This window comes from Vanellus vanellus, assembly GCF_965231255.1.
Source record: "Vanellus vanellus genome assembly, chromosome: 18".
Lineage (NCBI taxonomy): Eukaryota > Metazoa > Chordata > Aves > Charadriiformes > Charadriidae > Vanellus > Vanellus vanellus.
The window spans coordinates 7,349,098-7,367,329 of NC_138923.1; the positions used below are offsets into that span (position 1 = coordinate 7,349,098).

Consider the following 18,232-nt stretch of genomic DNA (forward strand, 5'->3'; position numbering starts at 1 on the left):
ATCGGCAAATATTTTGATAAGACTCAGCCCGCGGTCTCCCTCCCCACCGCAGGGCACCAGCCCCTTTGCAAGAGCATCAGCCACGGAAGGCGAAAAACAAAACCCCAAATCATTTGATCTGAGTTTGAATAATCAAATTAAAACCCAAAGGAGGAAGAAGAAACCCCAACCCCAAACCGCACGCACCAGCTTGTGCATTTGCATGCAGGATGCTGAGTAATTTGTCAAAATCTATTTTATTTTTTTTTTTAAGAGCCACTGACACGCTCAAGTGACCCTTCCAGCATTTAATAATTTCCCTAAACCCCATTTAACTGTCATGTCTGTCTCCTGCGTGACATTGCCAAGTGATCGCCGCCGTGTTTGTGCGCCGGCAGACGCGGGAGGACCCGGCTTTCGGGGGGGGGGGGGGGGGGGGGGCTGGTGCGTACACCTTGGGGACGAGACCTTGGTGGCGGGTTTTCCCCCTTGCTTTGAGCAGGATCCTGCCCCCGGTTTTGCTCCTTGGGATTTACAGAAACCTCCCAGAGATCTGCTCCGAGAGATGTTCTGCAGGAGAGATGGAGCGCTGGGATGGGAGGGGGCCGGAGCAGGAGGGCGCTGCCTCCCCTCGGGGGTTTCGGGGTGCAGGGCAGCTCGGGGTGACCCTACCACCGCACTGCCAGGAACATTTTGGACCCCAAATGGGATTAGGGTGAATGGGGCAGGAGACAGGACCCAGGCTCGCGGGTGGGAGTAGATGATCTCTTAAATCCCAGTGGCGTGCGGTGGCCCCGACGGCTCGGGGCTCTGCGCGTTCCTGGGGGCAGCAGAGGGCCCCCCGCTCTGCAGGGGAAACTGAGGCACGGCCAGTCAGCAGCACGGCAAGAGCCTGCCATGGCCGTGGAGGTGAAGGTGGAGGTGGCATCTCCTGTGGTGGCAGCGGAGGCTCCCGCCAGGTGCCTCCTCTCCATCACCTCCCAGACCCGGGGAGTCGGGGAAGAGAAAAATTCATTTGCATTGATTTTTACTAAGCTCCTAATTGAGCTTCGTTAAGGCCTAATGGGCGAGGGGCGAGCTGAGCATGCCCACGGCAGCCTTTTAAGCCCTATTAACTCGATTTTGCCATATTTGTTTTAGTGGGAGGAGGGTGGGTAATTAGGGGGTGCCGGGGAGCGGCGCTGCAGCCGGCTGGGGGGGCCACGGCTCGGCCGGGGGCTCGTGGCTGCGAGCAGGAGCCCGGCCCTGCCTCTCCCGCCTTTTCACATCCTCATTATCAAATTATCTTTTTAACTCCGAAGGGGGGCTAATTAAGTGAAGTAAATGAAATCAGTGGGGAGGAAGCGGGAAGGAGGGGACGGCCGCTGCCAAAAGAGCCGAGCGCTGCCTTCGGCTGGAGCTTTTCCTCCTTCTTTTTCCCTTTTCCTCCCCTCGATGCTCTGAGCAGACGGAAGAGGAAAGTGGAAATCCCCTTCCCTGCGATGAACCCATACCAGGCCACGCTCGGTCTCAGCCCTAGACCAGTGGTAGAAATTTGGGCAGCATCTTCCCGTGGACATCATCGCCCTCCCCTTCCCCTCGGGAAGCCACCGCATCCCGTCCCATCCCGCAGATGCCGTCAGGAGTGACAGCCCGCACTCAGAACAGCAAAATTGCTCGGATGGAGGTGAACTGACAGCCGAGGTTACAAATTAGAAAATTTTAAGCAGCGGCAGCTGTCTCCGTGGCTGCCCCCCTCCACGTCCCCCCCCTGCTCCGGTCCCCCCCTTCCCCAGCGGTAATTACGGGGTGATTGAAGCTTCGCCAGGCTGCAGTGCTGACACCTCTGTCTTTTTCCTGTAAACACGGGGAGATGAAAATAGACACTTGGAGATGCTGCGAGTGTCACTTTGAAGGTGTCTCTTGTCTCCTCGGTGGCGAGACCGGGAGCATGGCTGTCAGCTCCCCTCCGCCCTGGCTGTCACGCTCCGCTCCCTGGTCCTCTAGCATCAGGTCGAACGGGACGGGCAGGGGTCCAGGCAGACGGGCAGGAGGGTGAAGACACAAACCCAAACCTTTCGGTCAGCCCAAATTGGCTTTAAAATCTCCCAAGAGGAAGGCGAGGGAATATTAATGGTGTTACCTTCACGGTCGGGGGCTGGAGGGGGCGTACAGCAGCCCTCTGAGCCCCTGGGCCACCGCCGTGCCCGTGGGGACAGATGGTTTTTGGGGTTAACTCGGCTGTCTCTTCCCACAGCCCCGTGGGGATGGGTGCTCGGCGAGCACCCCCTCACCCGCCCCCCAGGAGCGCGCTGCAACATCGCCGGGGTGGCCTGAGAGGAGAGGGTGGCTCTCCTTTGGGATGGAGACCCATCCCGTGCCTGTGGGATGCTGAGATCCTGGACCCTGGTAGGGATGAGGTTTGATGGAAGCGGCTTGGGCTGCCGTGGTGGATAGGGCTCCTGCTGTGTCCACCGGACCGTGGCCACCCCAGGACGGGACATGCTTGAGCCTGTGCCGCTCTCCGGGGCGCTGAGCGGGCAGAGCCCCGTGTGCGTTTTGGCCCCCGTGACAGCCCCGTGGGCCCCCCTCGCCCCCGCTCAGGGCTGGGGCTGGCTGGGGGCACATCCCCTTCGCTGGGGATGGTTTCCTAATGGGCTTTTGTTGTGTGCCGGCAAAACCCAACGTGCGGGTGCCCTTTGCCGTTCCCGCGGCCGTGCCATAGCACAGATGCTCGGCGTTGGCAGGGGACCGTCCCCACCAGCGGGCAGGGGCCAGGGACGTGCTGGCGGAGCAGCCCTGACCACGGGCAGGTTAGAGCCGTGCCCGCTGCGTGTTCGCTGCCGGACTGGCTCAGCGTTTCCCCCACCGGCTTTCCACCCGCCTGTGACCCAGAGCGGAGCACTGCACGGCCGCCCTTCTCTTTAAACACCAAGCAAACACCTTATGCGGCAAATAAGCCCTGAGCAGCTGGAACAAAGGGAGCAGCTCGCCCGCGGCGTTAGCCCCCATCGCAGAAATAATGAAGCATCCCTCCATCCCCAGGCCTCGTGCAACAGTGGGGGCAGGCGGGAAGGGGCTCGGGGGGGGCCCCGGCAGCCCCAAATGAGGTTGCCCTCCCAGCCCGCAGGTAGCCTCATTGCTTCGCAGCAGACGCGCGGGGCTCTTTCTCGCCAGCCGAGGGGAGAGGAGGGTATTTCAGGCCCTCCGCTCCCTGTGCCTGTGCCCCGCGTCGTTCCTTTAATTACAGGTTTTCAGCCGCAGACCGTTGGGCACGGATCGGTGGGGGGATCGGTTCCCAAACCCTGTCATTTAGCCTCGTCAGAGTGCCTCTTCAAAGAGGGGAATCTAGAAATTTTCTCCGCAAGGTGCGGAGTGGACTGTCTCGGCCCCAGCATGAATATAATGACAGATGCATTTTACAGCAAGCTGGGACTGAATGCGCTCGACCACAGCTCCTTCTGTCAGCCAAGTCATTATTTTTTGTCATTTGCTGACAGTTTTGGTCTCATTCGTTTCTCTCTCTTTTTCTGCTTTTCCCCCTGCCTGGAAAAATGGCTAGGTATCTATGAGACCCCAGCGGGAACGATCCTATACCATGCGCATTTAGATATCGAGGCCTTCACCATGGACCGGGAAGTACGGAAAATCAAGCAAGGGCTCGCCTTGAAATTCTCCGAGCTGGTGTACAACGGTACGTACGGTCCTTTGGTCCGGCCATGCCGCCGCAGCATCCTCCCAGCCTTCCTTCTCCTCCCTCGTCGCTACCGGAGGGTGCAGGTCCCACTGGTACACACGCTCAGGGCTGTAAAATTCAGGTGTGGGTTTGGAGGCTATTCGTGGGGGAAGAGATGGGTTTGCTCATGCCCAGGGCTGAGCTCTAACCCTAAACCTGCCTTTTTTTTCATGCCGAGGGGGCTCCACGCCTGCCTTCAGGAGGGGATGCCACCTTCCACGAGGGCTTACTGGGAGGGGATGCTCCCAGCATCTCTCCCAGCATCTCTCCCAGCCCTGTGCTACTGCTTTGTCCCATCCAACACATTGGGATGTCTGTCTCACAGGTGGCAATTCATCATCCTGTTGTCCCCCTCATGCCACCTTTCCCCAGCTCTCCCTCCATCTCTCTGCCTGCCCTCGCCCCACGGCGCCCGGAGCACGCCGGGATATGGGGCACGCGAGCACCCGAGCTCCCGGCACGGCCGTCCCCGCGGTGGGGTTCGAAGCCGGAGACCTCTCCCCATGCCCCGGCAGGGAGCAGCGCAGGGGTGCGTGGCACGAGGGGCTCTCGAGATGATGCGGTTGTGGCCACCGGGGTCCGGGGGGCTGCGGGAGGGGACAGGAGGGTCCTGGCCGTGCTATGCGGTGTGCAGCCCACACAGGGGCACTGCGGGTTGGGGCTTGGCCGGGGGCTGCCGGAGGGGCTTCCAGCACAGCCGGGGTGGGCTGGGAGCCATAAGGGACAAGGGGACACCGGCTCACACTCGCAGTTAGGGACAAACATAAAGCCCTTTGCCCTTCCCCCTGCAGTGCCCCCGGCAGCTCCAGCTCGGGTCTGCGCAGCCGCCCGCGTGGGCTGAGTTTGAGGGGTCTCAGCTCAGTCCCCCTGTGCCACTGGGGAGAGTGCTGCAGAAACACAGCGCTTGGTTGGGGGGAGGGGAGGGCAGGAAAGGCACCCCCGGAGGGGGACATCAGCACTGCCCCGGGGTCTGCTCCGTGGATCGACCCTGACTCGGTCGCTGGTGCGAAGTTGAAGGAAGCAGGGTTAGCCCGAAATGCTGTAGGGGGACTCAGGACCCCGCTGCCCACCCCCGGGTACCGGCTGCACGGCTCCGAGCAGCCCTGCCCTGTTCAGAGCTGACACCCCTGGAGACCCCACGCCGGGCAGGATTCCTGCCCTTTGGACAAACAACAGTTTTATTTTTCACATGTCCTAGTTTCTCAGCCTCCCGGTTTCTCCTCCCATCGCTTTTCAGGCGTTTCTCTCCAACTGCAAGGGCTGGGGTGATTCCCATGGGATCTTCCCGTGGAAATAACCTGACTCCAGGAGCTCGGGCTTTGGGCAGCAGCAGATCCAGCGGGACTGGGTCAAGTTGTTTTCTCCCCTGCAGTTTCTGATGACTGTGCTTGTCCTCAGCACCTTCCCCTCCAAGGACTCCTCCTGTGTCTTCCTTGGCAACTGGCATTTAACGCCCGTTGCTGCTTAAACCGTATTTTAGGGCCTTGGCGGGGCGAGGGCTGCTGGGGCTGCAGGAGTCTCGGTTGCCTTCCCCTTCAGTCACAGCCCCTGCCTTAATTCTCTCTCTGTTGCTGCTCCTGCCTCTGGCTATTTTTATTAGACTTTGTCCTGGGCTGCCTTTATTTTGACTTTTTTGTCTTTTTTTTTCAACTTTAAGCATAAACCTGTTTGTTTATTTATTTCTAACCACTCGCTTGTTGTGAAGCCACCAGCTTAAAGAGTCACTCGGGGAAATGGTGATTTCGCTTCTCCCTCCCCACCTCTGCCAGGCGAAGGCTGCTGTTCCCCTGGCTCCAGATGCTGAATCCCTGGGGATTTTCAGCCCGCTCCTAGACTGTCCTAGACAAGGAACAACCCCAGCGGGGTGCAAACAGCACCCCTGGGTCCCCACGCCGGAGGCCAGGCTTTCAAGCTCACCTTCCTTTAACACCTCATTATTGCAACTAGTCCCTGATTTTAGGAGAATTAGTGTTTATCTTCCCCCTCCGTCCCCATTGATCCCATTGTGGAGGGCGGCTTTGAAGCCAGTTCCCGTCCCGGCAGGTACGGCCAGGTGCGGAAATGCCATTGTCCCCCGACCCGCGCCGTGATTAGGGCAGGATCGTGGTTACAAGGCGGGAAGGTCATTAAGGGGGATCGCTTCCAGTGGGGAATGTGTCTGCGGTGGGGGGCGAGGGAGGGGGGGATGCTTCCTCGCACCTGGAGCTGTTGGAGTCGGGATTTAAGTAGCTGGTTATTATTTTAATGTGTCTCAGATTTATTTTTTGGGGGGATGCAACAGCCCTACATCGATCCTGGTGTTTGAAGAGTCGCACCTGGAGGGTGGTTATGAAAAAAGAGGGGTTTGTTTGCCCGGAGCCGGGGTCCCCGCCTGCGGGGGGGGGCTGATTGCGGGGAGGGGGTCCCCGACGCCCCCGGCTGTGCCATGGTGGGGTGGCCAAGGGGGGGTTGGGGGGCTCTGGGTCAGGGAGGTGCTTTTGGTGGTGAGAGGTTGCAGGGCTGTGACGCCGTGCCGTGGAGGAGGGCGACGCGGATCCCAGGGACAAGGCTGCAGGGTACGGCCTCGCTCGGGAAGGGGGGGGGGGGGGGCGGCGAGGCCAAACAACAAAAGAAATTGTTTGTTTCTTTAATGGCTTCGGCCCCGGAGCCCAGCTGGGACGGGAAAGGTGAGAGGGCACCGGTGTGCGAGCGGGAGGGCGATGGGAGAGATAAAACCTGGGGATGACCGGAGGGCGGTGAATGGGCTCTTTCTCTCTCTGCCTCTATCTCCTTCTCCATCTCCCAGGCTTTATTCCAGGTCTCCGAGGGCTCCCCGGCTAATTACCCCGCTTAGGGGCAGGAGGGGGCACGGGGGCGACAGGCAGGGCCACGGCCCCTCCGTGCATCCGTGCCGGCCTCGGTGGATGGCAACTCCTTCCCCCCCTCTCCAGTTCTACGTCCATCTGTCTGTCTCCACCTGACCCTCCCGAGATGGTGTGTTTTGGGTGGCGGTTTCATACTCGTTTAACAGAGCTTTTAATTTCTGCGATCACCCCCACCCGGTGGAGCTGGAAGGAGGATGGCACCGCTGCCTCTTCCCCCCCAGCCGGTTCCAGCATCCTCTCCCGGGTGGGAACCTGAGGGCCACCAAAGGGAAGGGACACAGGTGGGCTCTCCATCACTCAGAGCTGAACCTGGGTGTCCTCGCACCTCTCCCAGTCCTGTGACTGCATCCCTGCCCTCGTAAATCAGTAGGGTCTGCCTTGCAGGACTTAGCCCGGGGGGACCACCCTGTATGGGCACCCTGCCCCCCCCGAGCCCCCGCTGACCCTGCCTCCTGCCCGCAGGCTTCTGGCACAGCCCCGAGTGCGAGTTTCTCCGGCAGTGCATCGGGCGCTCGCAGGAGGCGGTGGTGGGCACCGTGCGCCTCTCCGTCTTCAAGGGCCAGGTCTACATCCTGGGCAGGGAGTCCCCGCGCTCACTGTACAACGAGGAGCTGGTGAGGTGAGCGGGGCTTGGGTGGGCGGGGGTGGTGGCAGCGAGCATCCCATCCCACCTTGTCCTGTCCCATCCCGCTCCGCCCCACCCCACCCCATCCCATCCCATCCCATCCCTGGTGACATCAGGGACAGTGTCCTCCCAGCCAAGCGCCCGTCCGAAGCACGAGCCCTGTTTTCAAGTCAATATTATTTTTTTCCTCTGGCTTGCCTTTTTCTTCACGTTGTTTTCTCTCTCGCTCGCTCACTCCCCCCCCAGCCCTCCCTCAACCCCTTTCAATCTCTCTAAACACTTTATAAGCCATAAATACACCCGAATGAGTTTAGATCAGTCGGAGTAAATGTCAAATTATCTTCTCTCTTTCTCTTCTGTGGCTTTTTTTCTCCCCTTCCCTCCCCCTCAAAATCAACAGCTCCTAATAATCTGTCCCAACCCTTCATTATGCTTCGCACTCTCACTTGGAGAGATTAAATGAATAAAGTATTAAAAAAAAAAAAAAAAAAAAAAAAAGAGGGAAGAAAAAAAAGGAGGATGGAGGGGGGTGGGACGGAGGAAAAAGAGAGAGGGAGAGAAAAGCAGGGGCACTTATTCTCCCTGCGTCTCCAACCATTTTCCTTTTCTTTTTGATTTCTACATCGCTGGTTTGAAAGCCTTTGAGTGACGGCGTCACAGGAACCCGAGAGAAAGCTGTGAGAGGCAGAGCTGTGTGGAAATGCCTCTGCACAGTAGGTAGAAAGTAACGTAATTATAGAGCAGGTCAGAACCACTCGAATGAGCAAAAATAAAAGCACAGAGGTTTTTCTGTAGCCCGTCAGGGGAGGTAAAATCATTGTAAACTCTTTCTTTTTTTTTTTTTTTTTTTTCTTCTTCTTTATTCCCCCCCCTTCCTCTTTTAAGGTTTGTGGTTTCTGGGAAACGAGCCGTGTGTGTGTTTTGGGGATGTAGGAAACCATCAGAGTTGGGATTCGGTGGGTGGCTGCCGCCTTTGGGGAGCGGGATGCGCTCGGCGTTGTACCGAGGCACCGGCCACCACGGCCATACACCCCATCGGTGCCGGGGGTGTCCTCCAGCACCACTGCCCTGCCCGGAGCAACGTCCCCTGCCCGGGACCCCGTCCCCTGCCTGGGACCCAGGGCAATGTCCCTGCCTGGCACGGGACAGCCGTACCCAGGGGAGGGCTCCGGGACAGGGCGAGCATCCCTGCTTGACGCAAGAGCAGAGGGAGGCAGGGGGTGATGCGCACGAGGGTCGACGGAGGGAAATTTGGGGCTGTGTCTCTAGCAGCACTTGGGGAGCCCGGGGATGGCCATCGGGGCTGCCCTGTGGCTGTGCCGCTCCAGACCCACGTGCCCCTCCGGACCCACGGGACCCTGCCCCGAGCCCCCTGCACCCCCACGCAGCTGATGGGGGGGTCAGCGGGCACCGGCCCGGGGGACCATCCAGCTCCGAGGTCACCCCTGTCCTCTCCCTTCCCAAAAGGCAGCCCCAAGCCCCCCCGGGACCCCCCCGCCCCACTGACAGTGCCTTTCTCTCCGCAGCATGAACGTGCAAGGGGACTACGAGCCCGCCGACGCCACCGGCTTCATCAACATCAACTCGCTGAGGTCTGCGGGGTCGAGGCGGGACCCTCCCCGAGGCGGGGGAAAAGCCCCCAGCCCCCCCCGAGGCCCTTCCCCTTCCCAGCTCGGGCTCTCGGGGTGCATGGAGTCCCCCCCGGCACCAGCCCTGCCTAATTACAGCCTTCCCCAGCACAGCCGGCCTCGTTATTTTACTTATTTCTCAGACCCCACCATACTACACCCCCCCAACTCCAGAGCTGTAAAACACGCCACATTTACATAATGGGCTCTTAATTTTTCCATTGCCTGTTAACTGCTTTGTTCTCCCTGATCCGCCATGTCCCCCCACCCCTCTAAGATAAATTAATTACATTATCTTGTGGAAAAAAAAAAAAATATAATTAAACTGTACAGGCCTTAACAAACGCCTGCTCTTCACGCCCCCTCATTCTGCTTAAATTAATTGAAAGGAAATGTGTGTTATTACTGTTAATTTACAATTAATTTTTTTTTTTTTTTTAAATCCTGTTTCCAGGCTGAAGGAATATCATCGTCTCCAGAGCAAGGTCACCGTAAAGCAGGATGAATAGCAATCACTCGCACGCCGGCCTCCCGCTCCCCTTTCTAATTTCTCTAAGAACTAGCACTAATTGTGGTGGTAATTTGTAATTGTAACTCGTTTCCCTGGAGTCACGGCGGAGGTGATGGCTTTGTTACGGGGCGGCAAGTGAAATGCAATCATTTAAAAAAAAAAAAAAAAAAAAAAAGGTGGTCGGCCGGAGGAGAAGTGGGGAAAGAAATAAAACCCCCCCAGCCACGCGCTGGGTCCGCTCATTGAGAGCCGGGCTTTATTCCTGCCGTGTTTGTTTGCTCTTCTGGCCCAGCGCTTCCCCGAGCCGGGCTTTGTGAAATTTGTAATGGATTAAGTGCCTCTGAAGGACAAGGGGGGGGTGGGGGGGTGGGTTGTCGGTACCTTCTTGCGAAGGTGGGGAGTGGGGGACATCGCCCCGCGCGGTGCGGGTCCGGAGGGGCGAGCTGGGCGGCGGGGATGGGTCAGGAGGATTTGAGCCGTCCTCTTTTGTCGTCGTTTCAGTGCGTTTTAAGAGCAGACTTGGGGCTTGCTGAAAAGGAAAAAAACAGGGGGAATGTCGTCCAACGGTGTTGCGGGAGGTGAGGAGGAGAGGAGTGCTCGCCCCAGGCTGGGCAGTGGGTTTCTTTCCCGCTTCGTGCCTGGGTGGGTTGAGGCTCCCTCCGTCCCAGGGGCTCAGGCTGCAGCGCTTGGCCGGGATGCAGGGTCGGCTCGGCAAGGGACACCTGCTCCGAAACGTACGGTGGAAGCAGGAGGAAAGAAAGAAAACGCTTTCTAACCCAGCAAACACCTGGGATGCACTGCTGCTCCACACCGCCGATGATGGGGAAGGACCCGGTTTGGGGTGTCTCCATGGTGGGTGTCCCCGTGCCGGGAGCAGAGGTGCTCTCCGGGGCTGGGAGCGATGCTGCATCCTGCGGTGCCCAGCACGGCCGCGGAGCACTGAGCAGCCCTATCCCAGTGGCAGCGATGTGCCGTTTTCCAGCATATTGGGGAAGCAAAAGCAGAGCTGCCGCCAAAAGAGAACACATTTACAGCCCCTGGGGGGACAGCCAGGCCTGGTGGCCATTTGGGGACGTCCAGGCGTGCCCTGCCTGCCCCGCTGCCGAGCCGGCGAGCGTGACAAGCTCTGACATCACAGCTGGGAAAATAACATGTTATTTTCCCAGCTTGGATGTGACTTTCCCTGCTATTACTGGCAGCGACCATCTTGGGAGGAGAAAGCAGCGGAGGGTTGTCAGGCGAGGGGAGAGAAATGGTTTTCTGGGCTGGTGGAGCCCGTCCGACCCCCGCGGGGTGCGGGAAGGGGTGATGCTGCACGGGGCCGCCCCGTTCCCTACATCCCATCCATTTCAGCAGCAAGTGCGTGCTGAAAGCGCTGCTTCACATGGGGGTCCCGCGCGAGCAGCATCCCAGAGCCGCACAGCGGTGGTTGTGGTGGTCAGCGGGGGTGTGCTGCTGAGCCCCCCCCGGCGTGGGTGCCCAGTGTCGAGCCAGCCCTCTTCCTGCCACAGCTGCCCCCTCCCGGGTGGGGGAAAGGGCTTGAAACCTCACCAGGAGCCATCTCCTGGGGGCATCATCCAAAAAATAAGATGGGAACAGAGCTGCCGCCCTCCCGCACACCAGAGAAGGATGCTGCCCTGGCCCAGGAGACAACGGGCAGCCCTGTAAGCTGAGTGTCACCCCCCCTGGCCATCCTCAGCAGTGACAGGGCTTGGCCATGGCAGAGGCGCCCACTGGCAAAGCGGACCTTGAAAGAACTTGGTGCAATGAGGAGCTGGTGTCTGTTTTGGGAGGGAACAAAAAAACGTGTCACGGCAGAAGCTTCTTGTGCCCCAGTCTTGAGAAACGCCAGAGGTGCCTGTGGAGGGCTCATGGGATGGGCTGGACCACCTCTGCCCGGGCTGCTTAAAATGTCAGCTGGAAAAAAGCCGTTTAGCTCCATGGCCTCACCTCTCCTCCGGCACTCGCACTGCAGTACTCGGGAGCCCGGACCCGAGGGTGCCCCGACTGCCCCCCCGTGTCTCGCTGCACCCCCAGGGACGTGCAATGAGGTTTTTGGCCGAGGGCAGAGGATGCTGCGTACCACGGCAGCTCCAGCTCCTCGGGCAGCGCAGGGTGGACGGTGCCTGTGGACGGACGGACGGACGGACGCCTCTCAGAGGTGGTGGTGGACGTGGCTGTGGTCAGCCTTGGAGGAGCAGCGTGTGTCGGCTTCCAGCTGCTGCTTCCAACTGGGCTGAAAGCACATGGTGCTGGTAAAGCAGAGCTCGGTGTATTCGAAAAGTCAAGTCGCACCCAATGCGAGTCTTGCAGGAGGAAAAAAAACTCCTGAAAATCGGGGGCTCGCAGGAGAGAGCGGACCCAGCAAGTGCCCGCCCTCTCCCCTCAGCACGGCTACCGGGGGCTGCAGCCCTAGGGTGCTCGGAGACAAGCACCACGTGTTTAATTACTTTACTGCTTTAATTACCGTCAGCCCTTCCAGTTCCCATGATGTGGTGGTTTCTCGTTGCCCCCCTTGCAGTTTCCCAGCATCCTTCCACCCCTGGTGCGTCTCAGGGAGGTATTTCGGGGGCTGGGGGTGCCGGCCCGGTGTTGCAGCGGGAGAGAAAAGCGGTGGGTGAGCGGGGTGGTGTGAGCCGCTCCTGAACCACCCGGTAACTCCCTGGCAGAGGCATTTTGGGGATAACTTTGGGGCTTTCAAGGTGGCAGGCTTGTTTCTGCAACACCCACCCGGCTGTAAGGGCAGAGAGTGTGGGCTGGGGGGTCCCCGTCCTCGGGAAGAGGCGGGAGGGACCCCGGGAAGGGACCTGGGTCACTGCTGAGCTTCAGAGCTCTTCTGTGCATCCCCCCGCAGTGTCGCCCATCGCTCGAGCTCCAGCCTGCTCCCCCTCACTGCCCTGGGGATGGGGGTCCCTGGGGATGCCTTTGGGAAGCTGCACCCCTTCTTTGCACCGTGGGGCTGCTCTGTCGCCCTCCCGGGCTCCGGGGAAGTGCTTGTCCGGGGTCACTGCAATCGATATCTCATCTGCAGGCTCTCCTAGCGGAAGTGATGGTATATTGGAACATGGTAATGGGTCTTGTCTAGTGGAAAAGGCTAATCTTCCCCAGCTGTACAGGATCTCCGCAGGTGTCCTCCGGCTCTCCCTGCTGCCACCAGCCCTGCAGCCAGCCAAGGAGCAGACACGCTTCTTTAAAGCTGCAGCAGTCTAATTTATTGCTGGTCCCGGCGAGGGAGAGCTGCCTCCAGCCCAGCGCCGTGGGGTGCAGAGCCATGGCCGGAGCTTCCCGGCGGAGGACCGGCACCCGGGGTGGCACCGTGCAGCACGGGCGGCCGCAGCAGCTCACATTCGCGGGCTCAAAGCGAAGGTGACGTGTCCGCCAGCCTCGCTCGCCCGGGGATGGCATTTCCCCAGGGAGAGGAGGAGGAGGAGGAGGTTGTGGGGACGATGCCAGGAGGGACGCGAACCCCTCAGAGTGCCACCTGCAAGCGTAGGTGGGAGGCGAGTGTGTGCCACAGGGAAAAGCAGGGGGGAAAGCTCCTTGCTGTTAACTCGGCTTTTTTGGCAACGTGCTCGCTGCCCGGCGGGGCTCACCGCACGGGGCTTGGCCCCTTTTGCCCCATCCCTAGGGCTTGCCAGCAGGAGCAGGTCTCCCCTTCCCCTGCCCCGCCGGCCATCGTGCCCGGGTGGGCTTTGTACATGCCTGGGGGGGGCTCCGGTTTTTAAAAGCTGACCGGGCAACGCCGGCTACCGCAGCCTGCTGCATCACTATGGCGAAATCAATTTTCCCGTTTCTCTGGAGGTAGAGGTAATTACTGGGTTTAAGGTTTAATATGCATGTGGATTTTAGCGCGAGCGTTGCCAAGAACAACTTGGAACAATGCGCAGGTTGGGGCAACGCGTCTGGGGGCTTGGATGTGGCCACGGGGTGAGGAGCCCCATGAAGGTCATGTCAAAATCCCGCTGCTCGAGGTAGGGAATTTTTCCTGCAGAAGACAGTAAGAATAGGTGGGTGTTAAGAGGAAATTCCTAGGGGCACTGAGCAGCTATGGGGCTGCTGCGTTTTTGCTTAAACTTTATTTTATTGGGTGGAGAAATGGATCACTGAGCCCGTGCAAGGAAAAGGGGTGATGGAAAACTGGGGAGGTCTTGCGTGGCTGTGCCCTGTGGGACTCTGTTCCCCATCACGTCCCCTCCTAGGGCTCCATCTCCCCATCTGCGGGGTGCGTGGGAAGGGACCCCTGCCTACCTCTCCCGAAGGAGAGGGAAAAAATCCTCTTGTGCTATCCAGTAGTGTGTAATTTTAGGCAAGCAGTGGTCCCTGGGTGCTGGTAATGGTCCAGCAGTGCCAAGGATGGGGTTCCCCCCAGCAGGGATATTGCTACCGGCAGCACACTCACGGGAAAACCACAAGGACCCCCAGCAATGACCGTTTGGTCCCTCTTTTCCTGCGGAGACGTGGCTCCGAGCGAGTTCACGGCAGCCCATGGGTCACGGGGCTGCAGCACAGCACGGCTATTAAGTGTTTCCATCTTTCTGAGGGAAAGCCATCCCCCCGGTGATGTTGGGAGTTGCCGGCCGCGAGCTTCCCAGGCAAGGAGGAGATGGTCGCCTTTGTAAACCCCTTAACAAGGTGGCTTTGTCTCCCCGTTTAACAAGAAGCTCCCTTGCTTCTTCCCTGGGAGTTTCCCAACGCCGGGTCCCTGAAAGCCAGCTTTATGCTCCGGCCGGGGACGCGCTGCCGTGGGGCCGGCGGGGATCAGAGGGACACAGGGGCCCTTCTGCGCGCCCCTGACAAAAGGCTGCCCCGGGGGGACAGAGCGTCAAAGCTCAGCTGGCTCAGGAGGGGGGGACAAGGGACCCACAGAGGAGGCTGTGGTGCGAGCCCGCCGTCCATCTGGTCACTCGATCGCGGTGGGCAGCGACCCGACGATGCTCGGGGAGGGCCAGGGGCATCCTTCTGGTCCATCCCCCCGGAAAGGGGGCAGGGGGAGAGGCCGGGAAGGCACAGGTAGGTTTTGTTGGCTGCAGGTAACCAGATCCACAGCCGTTGGTGCCTTCCTGCCCTCTCCTCTGGCCTTGGCGGGGGGTGAGAGATGGGAGGTGGGAGCGAGGAGCCCAGGGCTGCAAATCAAGACCTCCATTCGGAGGGGATGATGCTTCCCCTTGGCTGGATGGAAATGGGTTTAGAGAAAGCCTTGAGGTGTCTCTGCAGCCCTCCCGGCTGGACCAGGGCATGTGCCGAGGTAGGAGGGACCACTCAGGAGTGATGCTCGGCTACGAGGGGCATCCCGGTCATGGCAGAGGCATCACCTATCCCCATGTCAGTGTCTGAGCTGCCCTCTCCCACCTCCTCGCCCTTCCCCAGGGGCTCCGCTGGCCTCCGCTCGGTTTGGGAGCTCTTGCCCTTCCCTCGTCCCATCAGCAAGCGCCCCGTCTCGCCTCCCCCCTCCAGCCATCTGCCTCCGAGCCCCCGGCCCAGATTTACTGTCATGCGTTAAAACCGCAGCTCAGCGCCAGGGTCAGCGTGTCACGGCGGCCCCTCATCGATTTGTTTTACCTCCCCTTGGCGAAAGCACTTTGGCCCCGGCTCTCTCAGCGGCGTAAGGGGCTTCCCGAGGCCCCCGGCGCTCCCCTCGCCCATCCTGGACCCTGTGGGCACCGGCCGGTGGGCGGCCAGCTGAGCCACTCATCTCCTGACCCTCCCCGGGGCACCTAATGTGTCTCCCTGGTTTATCCGGATCAATATTTCCGCAGGAGCAAGGAAGACCCCTTGAAGCAGGGGGAGGGGGGGAGAGGAGAGGGGGTCCCACTTGTTTGCACAGCCCCATGGCTGGTTTAGTGCTTGGCTGGGCTGGGAGGGGAGGGAGACCCCAAAGGAGGGGGGCAGCTCAGACTGGGGGCGTTCAGGGTCTCCTCCTTCCAGCAAACGTTTGTGGGTCTCGAGCTCTGCGCTGGGCGTGATGGCCGGCGTGCCTTTGGGTCCAAAACCTGAGGAATTGGGGTGGCTTCAGCCCTCGAGCCTCCCCCCTCCCCCCAAAAGCAGGCAGCAGGGGGGTGCTGTGGGCAGGGGGGGGGGGTGCAAGGTGCTCACCGGGCTCTGGATGAACGGCAGAGGGACCGAGGGACACCGACGGCCGCAATCAGAGAGAGCGCTCGGTAGGGTGTGCTTCTGGCTCCCTGGCGTTGGGGGCTGGGCAAAGGATTTTTGAACTGTTTTATTTGGTGTCGGGGGTGTTTTTACAGGAGCCTGGAAGTGAAGGTAAAAGATGCACATCGGCTTAATAAGCCCAAGCCGTGGGCTGCCGGGAGGCACGGCGGGACAGCAGCCTCCATCCCTTGCCTGTCTGCCCCGGGGGATGCCGGAGGCACGGGCGCCCTTATCTCACCGCTTGGCTAAGGGAATCAAGGCAGAGAAAATGGGGATGACCCTCGAACACCTCACAGGCTGCAACTGCCCCTGCTGAAGGCACCATGCCTCCGAGGCCCCTCCCGTCCCCAGCCCCGGCCCACGGCATCGCCCCCAGCCCCGGCACCGCCGTGCCCGCGGGTCCCCACGCCGGCGGCCGGCGGCCGAGGGCAGATGCACGGCCCGAGGAGAAAGCGGGGGGCTCTTGGCAACTCTGCCTTTTGCTTTCAGCCTCACCCTCTCGCTATTTATCGGTGACTTTTGTCCTTGGCCAGCTTAGCGGCTGAAAGGGGCCGTATTATATCACACGTAGGCAGCTCCTGGGGGGAGAGGGCCGCGCTTTCTGCTGGAACAAAGCGCGGGTTGGCTAATTCCCCTCTCCTCCCGCAGCACCCGGGTCCCATCTGGTTGACAGAGTTTGCTCCAGTGTCTCCTGCTATTAAGCCCCCACTTGCCTGCTTGAATCACTCGCGCTCCCCCCCCCTGCCCCTGCACCCTCGGCCCCTCTTTCTTGCTTTATTTTTCCTTTTCCCCAAAGCCAGGCAGGACTTGCTCCGTGGAGTGATGTCAGATGTGTGCGAAGCAGACCAATAAAACCTAATGCATCCCCCTCTTTGTCTGCCGGCCTCTCCAGCGCCTCACATTTTCCACTCAGAAAGCCACTTAAAACACATCAGCAACAATCCCTCACAAAACAGCCACTTGTTGGCTAATTGTGCCGAGGACCTGCGCGCACCGCATTGCGCTTTCCTGCCGGAGAGGGTCCAATGCTGCCGGGAGCTGGGGCTCCCCACCGAGCAGAAGGTGACAGGGACCATCGATATCCACCAGGATCAGTCCCGGGGTCTCAGCTGCTTCCCAGGGGCTGGTGGGGCAGGGATGCAGGATGGGGGTGTTTCTGTTCCCTGTGGCCTTGGGTAGGTCCAGATCGGCTGGAGAGGATGGTGGCAGAGCCGGGAGTGGGGTTCAGGTCAAGACCCCCCTTTGCAGCAGGATGGACCAGCAGATGGACCCAGCAGAGCTGCCTGGAGCTCTCTGTCCTACCTGCTGACCCCTGCCCGGGCAGGAACGCAGGCAGGCACGCTGCCGGTGGGATGGGAGCTCAAGGTGGGGAGACAAGGAAGTTGTTGAGACCCCACCAGGCTGGTGACTTTTGGCTCGGTGCCTGTGACCCCCGGCTGATGGCTCTGGGTGCTGAAGGCTGAGAAGACTTGGCTGCCCCGTGCCAACAGGAGAAAGCTCCTCTGCAGCTTGGGAGGACGCTGGTGGGTTTCACCGGAGGGGATGGAGACCCGGACACACGTTGGAGGGCAGATCGGGTCAAAGTGAGAGATGCTCCATGCTGGGAAGGAGACAGAGGGGCTTGAACTTTTGCCTAGCAGAGAAGCATCCAAAAATCCCTCCCCGGGGATGCTCTGGGCCTGTCCTGGTTGTGGGAAGGGGGGAGGAGAGATCAGAGGCGGTTGATCTCTCCGGTTGCATCCCAGGGACGAGAGTATCCCACTGCCCACCCCTTTGCCGCAGAGGGTCCCCCAGCACGCCCGGCCTTTCCCCCCACAGACAGACAAGCGCGTGGAGTGGCTGCATTTATTTCCCCGCAGGAAAACTCCGGCAGCTTTTCCTGCTGCCACCCCCGGCGCTCCCGGGAGCAGGACCAGAGCCGCAGGTAGTCAGAGCACGGTCTTGGGGGGAGGACAGTCACACCTTTTAGCTTAAAACTGTCTAATCCTACTCCGTTTTGGGGCTGATTTGAGGCAGAGAAGGAGGTTCAGTGCCAGAGCTGGCAGCCAGCGGTGGCGGGAGGCTCCCGGCGGGCGCTGTGCCGGGCAGGCAGCCCAGAGCCCTCCCGGCGGGTGCCGTGCCGCGGAGCACACCCGCCTGCGCTCACCTGCCCGCTTAAATGTCACAGGGGCAGAGTGGCACGGGGAACCCGCCAGAGAGGGGTCTGCCTTTTCGCTTCCCCCGCGGGGAGCCGTGCTGCCGCCTGCTCCGGCGGCGTTTGGTGACCGGGCTGAGCCTCTGCCGCGCTGCCCCGGCCAGCAGCAGCCGAGCGATGAGGACGGAGCTGCGGGCAGCTGCCTCCTCTTCCCGGCGCCTCGCTTGGCGGCCAGACCTGGCACGCCGCAGCGGGTCGATGGGGGACCCCTGGGGCAGGTCGGACCCCACACCGGCCACACACCTGGGCAGCCGGCGGGTGCCGGGGGAAGAAGGGGTTAAGCTGAGCCAGCAGCGGCAGAAATCAGAGGATTGCAGGTTTGTTGCCGGACTGTCCCATCTGTCACCAGCACAAAGACGGGCCCTGTCTCGGGCTGGGCTGTCAGCGAAGAGCCCACCACTACATTAGGACTCCATTAGGGGAGACTGGCGGTGGGAAATGGCAGCTGTCAGGGCACTATCATTTCTCCTGTAATTCCTCCCGCTCGCTTCTCAACTGCACTTAAATAGCAGGTCTACCCACTGGGCCAATTTTGCATTTTCTTCCTCCCGCTGCTCCCCTTCTTT

General features: G+C 60.5%; 1 protein-coding gene across 1 annotated transcript in view; it reads left to right on the forward strand.

Annotated features, from left to right (window-relative positions):
* The window catches only part of ASS1 (argininosuccinate synthase 1), a 28,323-nt gene extending 18,669 nt beyond the window's left edge, over positions 1-9,654 (forward strand). Inside the window, 4 exon segments of the mRNA XM_082492508.1 lie at positions 3,521-3,652; positions 7,021-7,177; positions 8,710-8,775; positions 9,266-9,654. Coding sequence (XP_082348634.1) covers positions 3,521-3,652; positions 7,021-7,177; positions 8,710-8,775; positions 9,266-9,320 — 410 coding nt within the window. The 3' untranslated portion in view covers positions 9,321-9,654.
* The last annotated feature ends 8,578 nt before the right edge of the window (positions 9,655-18,232 follow it).